The sequence below is a fragment of the Desmodus rotundus genome, chromosome 9, assembly GCF_022682495.2.
Source record: "Desmodus rotundus isolate HL8 chromosome 9, HLdesRot8A.1, whole genome shotgun sequence".
Lineage (NCBI taxonomy): Eukaryota > Metazoa > Chordata > Mammalia > Chiroptera > Phyllostomidae > Desmodus > Desmodus rotundus.
Window position 1 is genome coordinate 45,500,514 of NC_071395.1, and position 17,588 is coordinate 45,518,101.

At 52.2% G+C, this 17,588-nt stretch overlaps 1 protein-coding gene across 2 annotated transcripts in view; it reads left to right on the top strand.

Annotated features, from left to right (window-relative positions):
* CACNA1A (calcium voltage-gated channel subunit alpha1 A) overlaps positions 1 to 17,588 on the top strand; it is a 201,253-nt gene that overhangs the window by 115,758 nt on the left and 67,907 nt on the right. For both annotated transcript variants that reach the window (XM_053911664.2, XM_053911665.2), the window contains exons 12-20: positions 2,745 to 2,954; positions 6,243 to 6,355; positions 8,205 to 8,317; positions 8,464 to 8,595; positions 8,902 to 8,974; positions 10,620 to 10,737; positions 10,853 to 10,920; positions 14,204 to 14,310; positions 15,921 to 16,730. In XM_053911664.2, coding sequence (XP_053767639.1) covers positions 2,745 to 2,954; positions 6,243 to 6,355; positions 8,205 to 8,317; positions 8,464 to 8,595; positions 8,902 to 8,974; positions 10,620 to 10,737; positions 10,853 to 10,920; positions 14,204 to 14,310; positions 15,921 to 16,730 — 1,744 coding nt within the window. The remainder of the gene's footprint in view (positions 1 to 2,744; positions 2,955 to 6,242; positions 6,356 to 8,204; positions 8,318 to 8,463; positions 8,596 to 8,901; positions 8,975 to 10,619; positions 10,738 to 10,852; positions 10,921 to 14,203; positions 14,311 to 15,920; positions 16,731 to 17,588) is intronic.

Sequence of the window (17,588 nt, forward strand, 5' to 3'; positions counted from 1 at the left end):
GAAAGACTTCCTCAGTGAGTTGGCATGTGGACTGTCTTAACTTCAGCTCTTGGGCTTCTGTAGGAGACTTTAGGTCTGGTAGTGATGAAATGCCAGCCTCACACTAAGATGTATTAACTCAGTGATTCCTTCCAACAGCCCTGTGAGGGGAGAGTGGGCTTGTGCCCATTTACAGACGGAGACACTAGAGTCCTAAGGTGCAAGGTGACTTGCCTGACGTCACTCACCAGTTGCAGACAGAGCCAGGTTTTCAGTGTGGCTCCAACAGGAGCAGAGGTCGAGGGGCACCTTCCCACTTCGAGATCTGTCTCTCTTTCTCTCTCGATTTCTCATCACTGATGAAACAAACATCCCTCCCTGTCCCTGAGACCTTTGAGAATCTCATTCCTCTTTGCCACGCCCTGTGAATGCCTGCAGGTCTGAGCCCATCTTTGGGAGCAGCAGGGACCAGAAATACTCCAACTGGGAAGGGCCATGTGGAGCTTCCCTGGGGTTCTCAAGTCCTATGGGGTCAAGCAGGTGATGGACACGAAGGGAGGGTCCAGTCACTGGGCCTGGCCGCTGCTGCCAGGTGGGACTGTGGCCCCTCCCCATGGCCGTATGTTCCAGGAGTGAGTGCAGCATGGGCTCTGAACTGACTCCACACTTCTTAACAGTTACAGACCCTCTCAGCCCCCATCTCCTTCGCTGTGAAACAGGGTTCACAAGGGTGCCTGCTCTCTGTGGTTGCAATGGGAAGTGAGCAGGTTTGTGTAGGGCATGTCCCGCCGTGTCTGGGGCCTAGAAATGTCCAGCACAAGTCAGCTATTATCTTCTTTCATGAGAAGCTGAAATCTACATTTTTATGGAAAGTCTTCCAGTTTTTAAATACAGACCAATAATTTAAACTATTGCAAACTCAAAGTAAACCAGTATGGCCCCTGGGGGGCCAACTCGCAACCTCTGTTTAGAATTTTGCTAGTCGGAGGTGGCATCCTGCAAGATGTTTGCTGTGCCTGGCTGGCGGGATGGGGTTGATGGACATGCTGGATGGATGGATAGGTGAATGGACAAATGAAGGAATAGATGGGTGAATGAATGCATAATGGATAGAGAGATGAATGAATAAATGAGTGAATGAATGATGAATGAACAAATGAATGAATGGATGAATGAAGGAGCAAAACTACACACTAACAAATGAATAAATAAATGCCCTGATGAATGAAATAAGTACACTCACAAATGAACAAACTGATGAATAAATGAAAGAATGGATGAACCAATGAAGAACAATAAATAAACAAATGAATGCCGTTGAAGGTTTTCAGGAAGAGGTTTTTTAGAAGATAAAATGAACATCCAAAACTGAGTTCTGACCCTCCTCCCTGACCTGCCCCTCTCGGTGGATGGCAGCTCTGTCCTTCCAAGTGTTCAAGCCAAAAACCCGGGCTCCTCCCTCCCTCTGACACCCACACTAATCCATCAATAAATGTTGAAGTTTACTTTAAATAATATATCTCAAACCTGCCTACTCTTCATTCTTCTCAGCCATGTCAGAGTCCAGTTCCCATCATCATTTGCCTGGAGTAGGGCAGTAGCCTCCTCCCTGGTCCCACAGCTCCTGCCTGAGCCCTCTGCAGCCTGTTCCTCCCAGAGCAGCCAGAGGGCGCTTCTGAGCACCTGTGTGAGGGCACATCCCTCCTCTCTCCTTTCAGAACCCTCCATGGCTCTCACCTTACTCAGAGCAAAAGTCCTTCCTGAGCACACAAGGCCCTTCAAAACCTGTCTTGTCACCTACCTGCCCTCTCTTCCTCCCTTTCTCCTCCTCAGCCACTCCACTGCAGCCATACTATCCTTATGCTGTTTGCCAAACGTGTCAGGAAGGCACATTCCTACCTCAGGACCTTTGCACTCGCTGTCTACTCAACCTCAGATGCTAAGGTGACTTAGGTCAACACCTTAACCTTGAACACTTGATTTAATATTGAAGCCTGCCCTGTGGTCTCTCCTGGGGCTCCCAAGCTCCTTATTCTGCTCTGCTTTTTTTTTTTCCAAAGGACTTTTCACCTTTCATTACACTGTTAACCATTTTATTATATTATGGTTGCTGTCTGTCTCCCCCACTGGAATGTCAGTCCCAGAAAGGTAAGGCTCTGTCTGTTAACGAGAATATTCTGAGCAGAGCCTGGAACAGACCCTGGCACACAGTAAGTGCTTCATAGATGCATAAGATGCTGCATAGAGAGCACAGCTGGTTCATTACTCATTGATCATTTCTAAAGTCAAGAGTCCATGGAAAACAAGGGTCCTACCCATGCTCCCTCCTGGAGGCTTTCCAGGCATGCTCCCTCCTGGAGGCTTTCCGGGCATGCTCCATGCAGCTCTGCTTTCTACCCCTGCACTGGGGGTTCCCAAGCAGAGGCTCCTGCCTCATCCTGCCCTGTGGCATGACCCCCAGAGTCATCAGACGTCACCAAGAGGGGGAGACACAGAGGTTGGCTCTGGCAACGAGAGCCATCAGGCTTCCCTGCTGACACCCCGAGTTCTCATTGGTTATTCCCAATAACATTATTTTCAGGGACATCTCCTTCTCGGCGCTCCATCTCTGAAGAGCTAAGGCCTTGGATCATGATGGTTCCCGTGGGCCAGAGGGCTTGTTGGAGAGGTTAATGGTTGCCCTGGCCACAGTCCGTGCCTGGGCCGTGCATTGGTTACTTTCCTCCACAGGAACCCCCTGACATTCTCCACCCTTTCCCTGGCAGGGTCTCCCTTTGCCCGAGCCAGCATTAAAAGTGCCAAGCTGGAGAACTCGACCTTTTTTCACAAAAAGGAGAGGAGGGTGCGTTTCTACATCCGCCGCATGGTCAAAACTCAGGCCTTCTACTGGACTGTGCTCAGTCTGGTAGCCCTCAACACGCTGTGTGTTGCCATCGTCCACTACAACCAGCCCGAGTGGCTCTCCGACTTCCTCTGTGAGTACCGCCTGGCCCGCCCCTGCCAGCTCCCTGACCCCTTGCTCACACCTCCTGTCCAGTTCTCTTTCTCTGGCAGTATGTGCTCCTTCTTTTGGTCCCAACTAGGACAAAAAGAAGGAACTAACTGGGATTCCACTGAATTTGCCTTTCTGTTTGGCCACGTCTACAACTGGCTTTTGGTGCTGGCATAGCTGCTGCCTCAGTGACCGGCCCCACCTTCTTGGGGCCTGAGATCTGGAAGCTGGAATTCGGGCCACCAAACACTTCTGTGATCCCTTTCTGAGAGAGAGACATGGGTGTGCTGGAGAAGAAGGTGTTGGAAGGGGGGACAGAGAGAGGCAGAGGCCACAAGATAGCAAGATAGAGATAAAATCATGTAATTTCTAGGTGCATCTCTGGGAATGTTCAAATAAGTAGTTTGTGATTGAGAGATGGGGGTGTCTTAGGGACAAAAAATGGCCTCATTTTCTCTGCTCATTTCTGACTCTGCCTCTCCTCTCTTCTATCAAACCTTCTGCTTCTTTCCCCTGTCCTCTGTTGCTCAATTTGACTTCCTTGTGTCTGGGATTCATCCCTAGAAGATCCCTTCCAACAAAATATAAGAGCATCTTGCTCCCTTGGTGGGTACCAGGACCCCCAAGGCTTTGCCCTTCTGGGCCTGTTCAGAGATTCCAAGAATTAGCGTGAGATATCAAAATTGATGGCCAGGTGGGATTGAGGAGAAGCAGTGAAAAGGAGGGAGACCTTTGACCAGGATGGAAAAAGTAAAGAGCTCTGAGAAATCAATAAGAGTAGTGGCTGGACAGTGAAGAAGGCAAGTGGATACCCCAGCTCTGGCTTGTGGGCCCTGAGTGAGGACTTCACAAACCATTTTGCCTGCAACTGCCCTCCTGCATCTGCTGGCTTGTCTGACTTACGTCTATGGATTCTCTGCCCTTCTGGTGCTCTTCAGAATTGACCCAGACAGCTACTGGAGACAGTCGGGTCTTCAACCTAGAGAAGCTTAGGAGCCTGGTCCAGGTCACTGTCTCCTTGTAACCCTCGTTGTTTCTAGTCACGTTGACTGACCTTCCCAGGACACCTCCCTGGGGCCAGTTCTCCTTCCAAGAGCCCTGACCTAGTTCCAACCTTAGTAATTGCATTTAGTCCCCCTGGAGTCTCTTACAAATGAGGACTCTCTACTTCTAGTCTTAACTTCCTCTGATATTCTATTTTTAATCTGCCGTATTCTCCCCAGTAATCACCTTGCTCTGTCTGTCCTGGTTCAGGAAGAGAGGGTTGGAACTTTCTGCCCTGAGCCTCTGTGTTAGTAAAGTTCCTTTGATTATCCCCAGTTGAGAAAACTGAGACAGAGAGAAGTTAAGTAACTTGCCCAGGGTCACACAGCTAGTTCGAGATTTGAACTCAGACTCCAAGCTGTCTTATGGCAGATCCCTGCCCTGGCCACCAGGTGACCTGGGTTCTCAATACCTGCCTCTAACTTGCCCTGTGACCTTGGAGAAACCATTAACATATCCATTAATTGAAGACACCTCCAATTAGCCCTAGCTGGCGTGGCTCAGTGGATTGAGTGCTGGCCTGTGAACCAGAGGGTCGCCGGTTTGATTCCCAGTCAGGGAACATGCCTGGGTTGCAGGCCAGGGCCCCAGTGGTGTCACACGAGAGGTAAACACATACGGATGTTTCTCTCCCTCTCTGTCTCCCTCCCTTTCCCTCTCTCTAAAAATAAATAAAATCTTTTTTTAAAAAAGACATCTCCAATTATAGGGCACTCTTTAATGTTTTGCACCACTAAGAAAGAAAACAATGCTGTTGTTTAAACTAGGACATGCTGATTTTAAGATACACCCCAATTTCAGAAATGTCAGAACGTGAACAAAAATGTATGTCTTAAGAGTCAATGAAATATAGTAGTTTCTCGGAGTCTCAAACTCCTCATTTGTACTTGGTAGAAATTGAATTCAGTGGCCCAGAAGTTTCTTCCAAACCCAGCAACACCACAGACAATTTTCCCAAGTCTTGTGCTTCATCAGCTATCATGTTTCCATGGTAACTGGGGAACAAGCATCTTGGAAACTCTTCAGTCCTCCCAGAGTTGCTTCTGGCAGTTCTTGGAATGCACAAGATGTTACAGACAGATTTTCCTCACTGGTATTTTGGTCCTGGAGACCCTAGAGTTTCCCTCGGACACTAGGAGCCTCCTCGAGTCCTGGAAACTAAGGGAGTGTTTTGATAGGATGACTGGGCAGGACCTTAACAATCAGTTCAGACATCTCTTAAAAGAATGATAGAACAAACACCCTTGGCCTTCAAACAGAATTAGCTGTGTGACCCAAATTTAAATTCTTGAAAGTGTGAGACCTCTCCCTTCCCTTTCTGCACACCTTCTTCCTCTTAGAAGCACTCACTGCCTCTCCTTTTCATCCATTAAATGAGTACCCATGCCCTCCCTGAACCTTCATCTTCCTGCCCCACTAAGAAGCCCTGTCAGAAAAAGACCTAATATTAGACATTTCTTGGCCAGTGAAAAAATACCCTTGTGTTACCTTTCCCGGAGGCAATTGCACCATTGTGTTCTCTCCCACAAAAACAAAAGGCTTTGTCCTGCTCCAGACGTGTAGACATCAGCAAGACAGGAGTTCGGGGGACGTCAGGCAGGCTTTCCAAGCTGGCAGGATCACTGCCTTCAGTTACTTCCCTGCGATGCAGCGACTAAATCTCTAACACAGGGGCTTACAAATAGGACACCGTTGTGATTTCCATTTCTACTTTTCCTTTGGAGCTCAGGCATATAAAAGTGGATTAATCATAATTCTTAGATTATGACACACTGGCCTCATAGGGCCAGCCATTGTTAAGCTCTTAGTTGTTAGTTAACCAGTTAGTTCATTCATTTGTTGGTTTCTTAGTTTTTAAAATGTAAACTCCCTGGAGCCACCACTCAACACAAACTTAGGTCCTTGGCGCAGTAATCTGCATCCAACTCTCTGCATCGAACCAGAGCAACAGCTGCAAGATAAAGACCTGCTGAACTTTTTCTCCTTTTATAATTGGCCTGGGGTTGGTTGGTTGCAGGGTGGGGGACAATTGTCACCCCTCCCCACTAACAGACGGGAAACTGAGTTTCATGGAAAGGAAGCCTTGCACGATCTTTGGCCAGGGCCACCAAAGACCATCCAGGCAAGGGACAGGATCAGTGTGAACAGGAAATTTGGAGCCACCTGACTTTGTAGCCCCCTCTCAACAAACCTAACCTTCTCTCTGTTTCCCCCCTCTCCCTTGTAGACTATGCAGAATTCATTTTCTTAGGACTCTTTATGTCCGAAATGTTTATAAAAATGTACGGGCTTGGGACACGGCCTTATTTCCACTCTTCCTTCAACTGCTTTGACTGTGCGGTGAGTGCCCTGGTTCCTAAGGAATTCATTTCTCCTGTTCCTGCCGAACATGGCTGATACCTGGGGACCTCGGAAAGGGTGAGGAGGGGTCACCCCTGGGTGCAAGAGACTCAGCTGAATGCAATAGAAATGAGAGGACCATCTCAAACACTGGGCATAGGCACCCAGAACTGTCTGCCACTGCTGGTGGGAGGGCAGATGTGTGGGCTGTCTTTGGAAAGTGGGGATGGCCTGGCCATGCCAGTGTTCGAGATTCACCATAGAGTAACTCACACAGATGCCCAGGAGACACAGACAAGAATGTTCTGCGTGGCCAAACAGTCCCAAACCAAAGGACCCCAAATATCCCTTTGCAGTAGAATGGATGAGTGAGTGGTGGTGTAGCCGTGGATTGAATTCTCTGAGGCATTGAAAGGCAGCCCACCACGGCGGCACCCATTGGCCACACTGCACAAAAGGAGGCAGACTCTGACGAAGGAGGTCCATTCTGTGTGTGCCATTCTGCTCATCAAAGTTCACATGGACAAGACTCCGCTGTATTGGTTAGGAATGGTACTTGAATACTTTAAAAAGACAAATACCTCAAAAATGTTACAATAAGCAAAAGAAGCTGACACAAAAGGTCACACATTGCATAATCCCATTTATATGAAATATCCGGAACAGGCAAATCCATAGAGACAGAAAGCAGATCAGTGGTTGCCAGGGGCTGGAAGGGGGGGCCTGGAAGAATGAGTGCTCATGGGGATGGGGTCCCCTTTGGGGGTGATGGAAATGTTCTGGACCTAGATAGAGGTGATGATTGTACAACATTGCAAATATATGTGGCCAAGGAACTGTGCACTTCCAATGGTTAATTTTAGCCCTGGCCGGTGTGGCTCGGCTGGTTGGAGCATCATCCCGTACACTGAAAGGTTGAGGGGTTGATGTTTCTTTCTCACATCAGTGTTTCTCGTGTTTCTCTCTGCGTCTCTCTCTCTGCCCCCCTTCCTTTCTCTCCAAAAGCAATTTTTTAAAAAGATTAATTTTATGTTATGTGAATTTCACCTCAACTTTTTAAAAAATTTTTTTAAAGATTTTATTTATTTTTAGACAGAGGGGAAGGGTGGGAGAAAGAGAGGGAGAGAAACATCAATGTGTGGTTGCCTCTTGCATGCCCCCTACTGGGGACCTGGCCCATAACCCAGGCATGTGCCCTGACTGGAATTGAACCAGTGACCCTTTGGTTCTCAGGCTGGCACTCAATCCACTGAGCCATACCAACCAGGGTTTGTTCACCTCAACTTTTTAAATCAAGGAAGTGATTATTATAAAATACAGGATGGTGCCCAGGATGTGGCTCAGTTGGTTGGGCATCATCCCACAGACCAAAAGGTCACAGGTTCGATTCCCAGTCAGGGCACATGTGTAGGTTGCCAGTTCGTTCTCCAGCTGGGTGGCTGTGAAAGACAACCAGTCAGTGTTTCTTTCTCACATCGATGTTTCTTCCCCCTCTTTCTCCATCCCTTCCCCTCTCTCTAAAATCAATAAGCATGTCCTCAGGTGAAGGTTTAAAAAAAAAATTCAAGATGGTGCTAATGTCTAAGGGGCCCTGAGGCTTCATGGTGCTGACATGTCCTATTTCTCACATCGGTGGTAGCTGCATGGGCACTCATTTTGTAATTATGTGTTTGGGGAACTCTTTGCTCTCATCAGCTCTTAAGAAATAAAGATAGAGAAGGAATGAGAGGTGTCGAGGCTGTCCCTCTGCTTGCATTGGAGGGTGGGAGTTGGGCTGCATTCCTGCAAGGTGCAGGACCAGGGTGCCTTTGCAAGGACTCCGGACACGACAGCAGCTCCTGTGTTCCAGGTTATCATTGGGAGCATCTTCGAGGTCATCTGGGCCGTCATAAAACCCGGCACATCCTTTGGAATCAGCGTGTTACGAGCCCTCAGGTTATTGCGTATTTTCAAAGTCACAAAGTAAGTCTTTGTGGGGAGGCAGGGACAGGCATGGGGTCCAGGAGGGGCGGGGCACCTACCACACGTTGGGAAGACAGACTCAGCTGCTGCCACCCTGGCCCTGGGCCAGCCTAACCCCTCCCCACACCCCTGGCCTCTGTTGGCAGGTACTGGGCGTCTCTCAGGAACCTGGTCGTCTCTCTTCTCAACTCCATGAAATCCATCATCAGCCTGTTGTTCCTCCTTTTCCTGTTCATCGTCGTCTTTGCACTTTTAGGAATGCAGCTCTTTGGCGGCCAGTAAGTGCTCAGCAGCTTCTCTGGCTTCTGCTTACCTGGGGTCTGGCTCAGGGGCTTTTCCAGCCCACCCCCATGCCAAACTCAGTGCCTCCAGAGATGCAGGCCCACCTTCTTCATGCCAACTGCCCTTCCTGTGGCCCGGATACCCTATGCACTCACCCAGACAGGCAGGGCCCTGGGTGCCATTCAGGTGTCATTCTGGGGGACAGAGACGCTGGACACGTTGCCCTGGAAACAAGATGCTGAACCATGCCCTCACAACGCCTGGGGCGGGGCCAACGGGAAATGTCTGCATTCTCCCTGCAGGTTTAATTTCGATGAAGGGACTCCTCCTACCAACTTCGACACTTTCCCAGCAGCAATAATGACAGTGTTTCAGGTATGGCCTTCACCCAGCCCGACGCCAGCAGGGCCACAGGAGAGCGCCAGAGCGAGGAGGCAGAGGGATAGGGAATGTGGGCAGGGGCCCTCACTGGGGTTTTGTGGGAAGAAGTCGGGGCGGCAGGGTGCGCAGGTTGAGGACGACTAGGCTGAATAATGGCAGTGGGCTCTGGGGTGTGGACGCTGCCCTTAGCTGTCGGTGGCTGGCCCTGGGGCCATGCGGGCAGAGAGTGCTGGCCTTGAGTGTGAGTCTGTAGAGCAGGTGGTTGAGGTCGGCCCTGGATTGGTTGGTTTGTGTTTGAAAAGCACGTTCTGGGCAAGTTGTCTGCTCTCTCTAGGACTAGCTAGCCCTGACTCCCTCCGGAGTCGGTGAGGCCCCGATGGCAAAGCATCAGGATACGAAAGATAAAAGACACAGCTGCTACCCCATCCTCCCCCAGACACCCATTGCCATATTCCAGAGCAACGATATTGACCCTGGGTGGTCTCCCCAAACCAGTGCCTGCACCCATGTGGGCACATGACTGAGGATTGGGTCTGGCCCAGCTGGGACCTCCAGAGCCTTTCCAGTAGGTTCTCCCTTTGGAGGACAGACAGTGTATGGAAAATGGGACTTGAATCCCCCCTTCTCCTGCAGGGTTAGTTTCTAAATGAGACCCCAAGGCAGGGGTTAGAAAGAGGACCACCCATGAAGCCAAGTTCTGACCCCTCACATTCCTGACTCAATAGTAGTCACCACTACCCACGGATCCTCCGCACAGCAGTTCTGTCCCCAAGGCCGCTTGGAAGCATTTTGGGTTGTCACAAACCAAAATGCAGTGCTGGATGCGACTGGCATCTGGTGGGAAGAGGCCAGCGCTGCTGCTCAGCACCCCGCAGTACCCAGGACTGCCCCGCCCCCGAGAGCAAGCGGCCCCCAACAGCGCCACCGAGGCTGAGAAACTCTGCTTTAACAGATGAGTGTTGCTGGAGCTCTTTCGCAATGGTGTGATCTTCGTGGAAATATCACGAGGGAGGGAAGTGGAGGTTTCTTCACGAGTGTGTGGACACCGCATGCCCGTCCTCATCTTCCCATAGCACCTGCTGGCAGAGCCCCTCTGGTCGCCGGCTCCGCCCGCCCCAGGCACAGCCGCCCAGAGGGGCCGCTGCGGTGCTGCTTAGACAACAGGGGCTTCTTCCTCACAGTTCTGGAGGATGAACGTGATGGTCAGGTGGCACACGGGGCTGGTCCCTGGTGAGGATTCCTTTCCTGGACAGCAGGCAGGCCTTCTCGATGTGTCCTCACAGCGGGGAGAGAGTGAAAGTGCCCAGGCTCTGTGGTTTCTCTTCTGACGATGGCTCTAATCCCACCACAAGGGCCCCACCCTCCCGACCTCGTCCAACCTTAGTTACCTCCCTTTCCCAAATATCGTCCCATGAAGGCTGACAGCTTCAGCTTACGAATTCAGGGGGCGTGGCTCAGTCCCTAGCCAATCGCCTCACCACCTCAGCGAAGCCAGAGTTACAGAGGTTTGTGACTCCCCCTTTTCCTAGCAGCAGGGCTGAGAGCCCCTCGCTGCACAGCCAGCCAGGTTCGGGCCCCACAGCCACGTCTCCGGGGGGCCTGTGGCTGAGGGGGTTGGCCATGTGTCTCTCCCTTTCAGATCCTGACCGGCGAGGACTGGAACGAGGTCATGTACGACGGCATCAAATCTCAGGGCGGTGTGCAGGGTGGCATGGTGTTCTCCATCTACTTTATCGTGCTGACACTCTTCGGGAACTGTATCCTCTTTGGGGGGCGTGGGGACGTGCCTGGATGGGGGTGCGAGGGAGGGGGTCGGAGACCCAGATGCCAGGATCCACGTGGCAGTGCTTTCCCTGACCCTGCCGTCCTCAGACACCCTCCTGAATGTGTTCTTGGCCATCGCAGTGGATAATTTGGCCAACGCCCAGGAGCTCACCAAGGTGCAGCTGGTGGGAGAATGTTTCCCTGGCAAAGTTACCACCTGCTTGTGGCAGATCAGGACTGTGCTGGGCATGCGGGATGGCAACAGGGTCAGAGCTTTTGCTCTGGCTACACCGCGCCAGGGAGAAGGCGCCTCCCCCCCAGTCAAACAGACTGTCCCTAGTCAAGTGGATTCTAGAGCAGAGGAGGTGGGAGAGGGCAAGGCACCGGGGCGGCAGGAAACAGATGGCAAACTCCACCAAGTACCACGGTAGACAGTGGACAGCCTTGAGGGACCTCCAAGGAATGGTGCAGCCCCCAGGCTCACCTGAAAGACTGAGACAGATGGAGAATAACCTGCACAGGGTCCTGAGGCTTGATGTCCATCCCTGTGAGCTTGGGACCTGGCCGGACCTCACCACTGATTGCTAGCGATGAAGAATTCTGGCACTCACAGTGCCACGCACTGCTGTTGCTCTTTTGCAGAAGGGGAAACTGAGGCTTAGAAAGTCAAAGTCACTGGCCCCAGCCAGCATTATAATAGCAGCTACTGTTTTTAGCATCACACGATGTATGTCAGGTGCTCAGCGCAGTTTTTGGTGCGCATTCAGTGCTCACTAAAAGGAGCCATTGTTAGTCACCAGGATGAGCCAGACCCCTGACCTAGAGCTCTTATTTTATACAGCTGGTAAAGGGAAGGCTGGGATTCAAACCCAGACCTGGCAGACTCCAGTTCTTGGCTTACCCACCCTGCTACTTTTATTTGAGCCCCAGCTGGCCAGGTGATGGTATAAATAATAACAACTTCAGGAAGTATCATTGCCTTTTTATGCCAGGCACCAGGAAACATGACAGATAGGGAGTTACTGTTACCCCCACTTCACAGATGGGGAAACCGAGACCCAGATAGGTTAAGCGACCTCACCACATAGCTAGGAACTGAAAAAGCAAAGATGTGACCCCCCTCAAAGATCAGAAAAGAGAGAAGAGCAGAAGAAATGAGGTCAAAAGAGAACTTAGGGGTTGGGCATGAGAACCAGCCATATGAGGAAAAGCAGCCAGGCTTTCATTCCCAGTCAGCGATAATGAATTCTCGGGCAACACCTGGTTCTGGAGGCCCCCTTTGGGCAGCCTTGGGCTCCCTGGGAGTCAGGTCCACCTCATGCAGGCACAGAGGAGGCAACACGGCCCTCAGTGGGGCCTCCTACACCCCTATGGTAGCCCACAAGCAGGGCCGCTGGGAGTGGTCGTACAGGCCGTGCACTGTGCAGAGGCAGCTGAATACCTGTCTGCAGTTTGAGGAGGGGGAGTGTCAGGAACAAAGGCGTGTTAGGAACTAGCAGTGTCCACCCTAAAGTTTTCCCCAGCAGCCTTTCATATTAGGAGAACGTGTACCAAGCCTTCCCCCCGGCCCAGGAGGACCAGGCCTGGGGCCTCCCGCAGCTCCACGGCCCCAAAGCCTCCGAGGTGCTCAGGATGTGTTCAGGGAACTGAACCGAACCGGGCAGACATTGCCAGCACTCCATCTGCTGAACCTGGCAGGAGGGAGAGAGAGTTTCCCAGGCCCAGCTCTGACTAGCGGGGTGGGGGGAGTGGAACGGAAGTCTCCACTACCACAAACACACGGCCGTGGGCCTGGCCATCCGGGAGACGGCTGGCATGGCTGCTCTGGGACCTGATCCAGCCATGAGCTCATCCCAGGCATTGGGGAGAGGGGATGCCAGGAGGGTGGAGGCAGGGGAGGGAGAAAGGCAAGCTCATTACCTGTGAGGTGCGGACATTCTCCAGACCCATGTTCTTTCCTCCATTTATTCCATAAGCATATCTTAGGCATTTACTGTGTGGCAGGTAGCCCACAAGCCCCGGATAAGTTTTTAGGTAATTTCATCCTCACAGAAATCCCAGGAGGCACCTTCTCAGAGCTCCATTTTACCACTTTTGTCATTTATTCAAAAACATTTATTGAGCACCTACTGTGAGCAAGGTCTGGTCTAGGGACACAGCCATAAACAAAACAGGCAGAAGTCCCTGCCCTCGTGGGGCTGATATTTGAGCGTGAGTGACAGACAAGAAATAAATTTGTCAGATGCTGATAGGTGCCAAGGAAAAAGGTGAAGTAGAGAAAGTCAGAAAGCTGAATTTTTAGATGAGGGCTGTGAGGTACAGAGAGGTTAAGTGACTTGCTGAAGGTCACACTGCAGTAAATGGTGGAATTGGCATTTGAATCCAAGTGGGTCTAGAATTTGCACATAACCACGTGCACTGGTGCTTAAACTTAAGCATGTTTCATATTCACCTGGAAGGTTGTTAAAAACGCAGGTTCTAGGTCCCAGCCCAGGTGCTTGGGGGAGGGGGGGCCAGAAATCTGTATTGGCAGTGTTTTTGAGGTAGGGTGGTCCAGGGGCCCAGCTCCGAGAAATGCTGCATGTAGAGTAAGGGAGGCCTTGTGAGAGCCAGGGGTCTGGCTAGGTCCCACCGCTGTGTTGTCCCTGACAGACAGTGTCCTGATCTGACCCTTTCCGAGCTGGTAAGATTGCCTCTTGCCCCAGCGATCTCAGCACAGGGGGCGAGGGCCCTGTGGCCACATTACTTTTCTTATTGGTGGGTTCATCTCTGGCCTTTTCTTTCTCGTTGCTTTTTCTTTGCTTTTTCTTTGTTGGCTTTTCTGTTGTACAAATGAGGCCCTGCATGAAGGCTGAAGAAGGATTTAAGGCCCCCAAACATCTTTTTCTGTATGTATTTTTAAAACATCTTCCCCTCCTCCTTTCTGAACCTCACCGGCTGAGAATGAGTTCCTCTCCCGGTTTCTTCCTGGAGGCTGTCGGCAGTGCATGGGACGGGCCGTGGGACGCCAGATTTTTCTGCACATGGGGACTAGTCAGTGCTTTGGGGGTTGTTGGTTTTTTTTTTCAGTCTTGGTTCAGAGAGTTTAAATGGCCTGGAAAGTAGAATGAGAGGAAAATCTTTGCATTAATTTTCAGCTTGTTGAAACAGGGTGCAGAAAAATCTCCACTGTAGAAAGGGAAGGGAATCTTGTTTTCTTTTTTTTCTTCTGGCTGTGCTAACGCAGGGTTAATAATGAGCTGGGAATCTAGCCTGTCCATACAGGGGATAGTAGTGCATTTAATGGGCATTGGGTGTCTGTTCTGAACGGTGGGCCTTGGCTCTCTGATTGGTCAAAACCAAGGCCAAACCTATTTATAAATATTTCCAAAGGTCCCCCTGGGGTTAGCAGAAGGGTTAGTGGTGAGGCCTGGAGGCCCAATTCGTGTTTTGTAAACAGGGATCTCACATGCCTTTTAGGATGAACAAGAAGAAGAAGAGGCAGCTAACCAGAAACTCGCCCTCCAGAAAGCCAAGGAGGTGGCAGAAGTGAGTCCTCTGTCCGCAGCCAACATGTCCATAGCTGTGTAAGTGCCCCAGCTCTGGCTTGCCCTCCTGGCTCTGCAGCCTCTACATTCTCCCAGTCAAGGAGTTGGGGGCAGGAAGCAGTCCCTGACAGTGCTGAGCTTTAGGAAGAGGTGCTTATGCCCTCCCGCTCATGTTTACACAATAAATAGTTAATGAGCACCTACTATGTGCCAGGCAGTTCTAACTGCTGAGGATACAAGTATAGTGAGTGCTAGGGATAAAGACAATTGTGGTTTTCAAGTATAGTTGTCAGAAAAGGCCTCACTGAGAAGGCGACAAGGCCTGAAGGAAGGAGGAGGCGTGGGAGGACCTGAAGGAAGAGCATCCAGGCCGTGGGGGCAGCGTATACAAAGGCCCTGAGGCAGGAACATGCCCTGTGTGTTTAGGAAGCCAGAGTGACTGGAGTACAGTGAGCAAGGGGAGTGAGTGGGAGGAGATAAGGGCAAAGAGGTGACAGGGGCAGATCATGCAGGACCTTGTGAACCATGGGGAGGACTTAAACTTTTGCTCTGAGTCAGGTGGGAGCCATAGAAGGTTCTTGAGCAGAGGGACAGGACCTGACTCAGGTGCTCTCAGGTGCCCTCTGGTGGCTGTCAGGGGAGCAGACTGGGAGTGTGGGCAGGAACCAGGAAACCAGGTTGATGACTGCACTGGTCACGCAAAAGGGATGGTGGGGGCTGGACCGGACTGGGGGCCGAGAAGGTGAGGGACACACCTGAATTCTGGACAGATGAAGTGTATGCAGTTTGCCAATGGATCTGAAGTGGTGAGGATTAAGGCATCCTAATGAAAGGGAAGTTTGTTGACACCAGTATTCTTCATCGTGCCTTTGCGGGGTGTCCTGGGGATCCTGCACACTGGGGCAGTGCACCATGGGACGATGGGGAGGAGACTTGCTTTCCCAAAGTGGGAGGAGGTGGGTGGGAAAGGGATGCCCAGGAAGGTTCATACTCAAGCGGCCTGTGGAAGGTCAAGGTCTGTATAAAACTATCAATGCTCATAGAACCCCTGAAAAACTTGGTGCCCCAGGCGGGACGCGGCCTCCCCACACTTCCAGCAGGGCCCCACTGGCTGCTTTACCCCAGTGCATACAGAAGCACTGCCTATCGACTCCCACGTGCCCACTCGGGCTCTCCTGGGACCTTACGCTTCCTGTGACCCAGAACTGAAGGGTCCTGCAGGCAGCGCAGGGGCCTCCCCAGCCTGCTCCAGGCTAGTGGCCTGCACAATCAGCTGTCTCAGAGGTTAAAATATTTTGGACATCAAGACTGCGTGCCTCCAGGGGCTCAGGTGCTACAACATAAAGAGGACAGTGGGGACACCCACCTGGGCTGAGACCCCATCAACCTAAATGCCCAGCTAGGTAGAGATATACATTGTGTATCTGGACCAAGATGCCCACCTGGGTCAAGACACCTGTAAGACTGAAATGTCCAGCTAGGTTGAATTTTCCACATAGGTTGAGACATCTCCTTGGGCCAAGATTCCCACCTAGGCCAGGATGCCCCCCTGAACAGACCCCCACCCTCATGGAGACGCCCACAAGCCCAACTGTTCCACTCAGGTGCAGTGCCCCACAGTGCTCTAACCCGTGAGCCTTCCCTTGCAGGAAGGAGCAGCAGAAGAACCAGAAGCCAGCCAAGTCCGTGTGGGAGCAGCGGACCAGCGAGATGCGCAAACAGAACCTTCTGGCCAGCCGGGAGGCCCTATACAACGAGTTGGACCCCGATGAGCGCTGGAAAGCCACCTATGCCCGGCACCTGCGGCCTGACATGAAGACCCACCTAGACCGGCCACTGGTGGTCGATCCCCAGGAGAACCGCAACAACAACACCAACAAGAGCCGGGCGGCAGAGCCCACGGTAGACCAGCGCCTGGGCCACCAGCGGGCCGAGGACTTCCTTCGGAAACAGGCCCGCTACCACGACCGAGCCCGGGACCCCAGTGGTTCCGCAGGCCTGGACGCACGGCGGCCCTGGGCGGGCAGCCAGGAGGCTGAGCTGAGCCGGGAGGGGCCTTATGGTCGAGAGTCAGAGCACCACGCCCGGGAGGGCGGCCTGGAGCCACCGGGGTTCTGGGAGGGTGAGGCCGAGCGGGCCAAGGCTGGGGATCCCCACCGGAGGCACACGCACCGGCCGGGGGGCAGTCGGGAGAGCCGCAGCGGGTCCCCACGCACCGGAGCTGATGGGGAGCCCCGCAGGCACCGGGCCCATCGAAGGCCAGGCGAGGAGGCCCCAGAGGACAAGGCCGAGCGGAGATCCCGGCACCGTGAGGGCAGCCGGCCAGCCCGGGGCGGTGAGGGCGAGGGCGAGGGTCCTAATGGCGGCGAGCGGAGGCGGCGGCACCGGCATGGCGCTCCAGCCACATATGACATGGACACGCGGAGGGAAGACAAGGAGCGCAGGCACCGGAGGAGGAAGTAAGTGGAGGCAGTGAATGGAGGCCACCCACCCCAAATCTGGGCAGTGACAACAGTAGTAATGTTAACAGTCCAGGTGGTGCCTGCTGTATACCTAGCCCTCTCCTGAGCACCCCAGTCTTCTCAGCACCCCCTGAGACTGACCCCATTGCCCTCCCCCCAGTTCACAGATAGGGAAACTGAGAGGGGGAGCGACTTGCCAAAGGTCACACATCTCAGTGGCCTTGCACCCAGGCCTCCGACACTGGAGGCTGCAGGCAGGTCCTCATGCCCTCCTGCATCTCAAGGAAATGCCACAAAAACACCCCCAGAGTTATACAGCCCTTCCATGTTCTTGCTGCCCGACCTTGGGCAAGTGACTTCCCAACCCTGGGCCTCAATGTTCGTGGTCTGTGAAATGACCTGGTGGGGTCCAAAATGGCATAGTGAGGCGTTGCCACAACTAAATGAGGTAATATATGCAAAGAGCTTGAATGTGCCTCAGACACACAAGTGCTTGGTCCCCGGAGATCATTTTTAGCTGTTATTGAGCCAACCATCCTTTTGCCTGGCGCTCTTTCTGGGCAATTGGAAAAGCCACCCCGGCCCTCATTACTGAAGGCAGAGCAGGACTGAGGATTTTGGAGGCATCTTCCGGCCAGCACTTCCCAGGCAGAAGCAGCAACCTCGTTTCCATAACAACGCTTTGTTACACTCCTTAGAGGGTCCAATAGAGATTCTACACCTAGCAGCCCAGCAACTTAGGAGTTGAAACAGACAATGGTTTTTATTAAGTAACGTCCTGTTAGTCTTCTTTCAATCATCACTATGGCGTCCTGTTGATTTTTTTAAGTTGTGTCAGAGTGGTTCTGTTACATG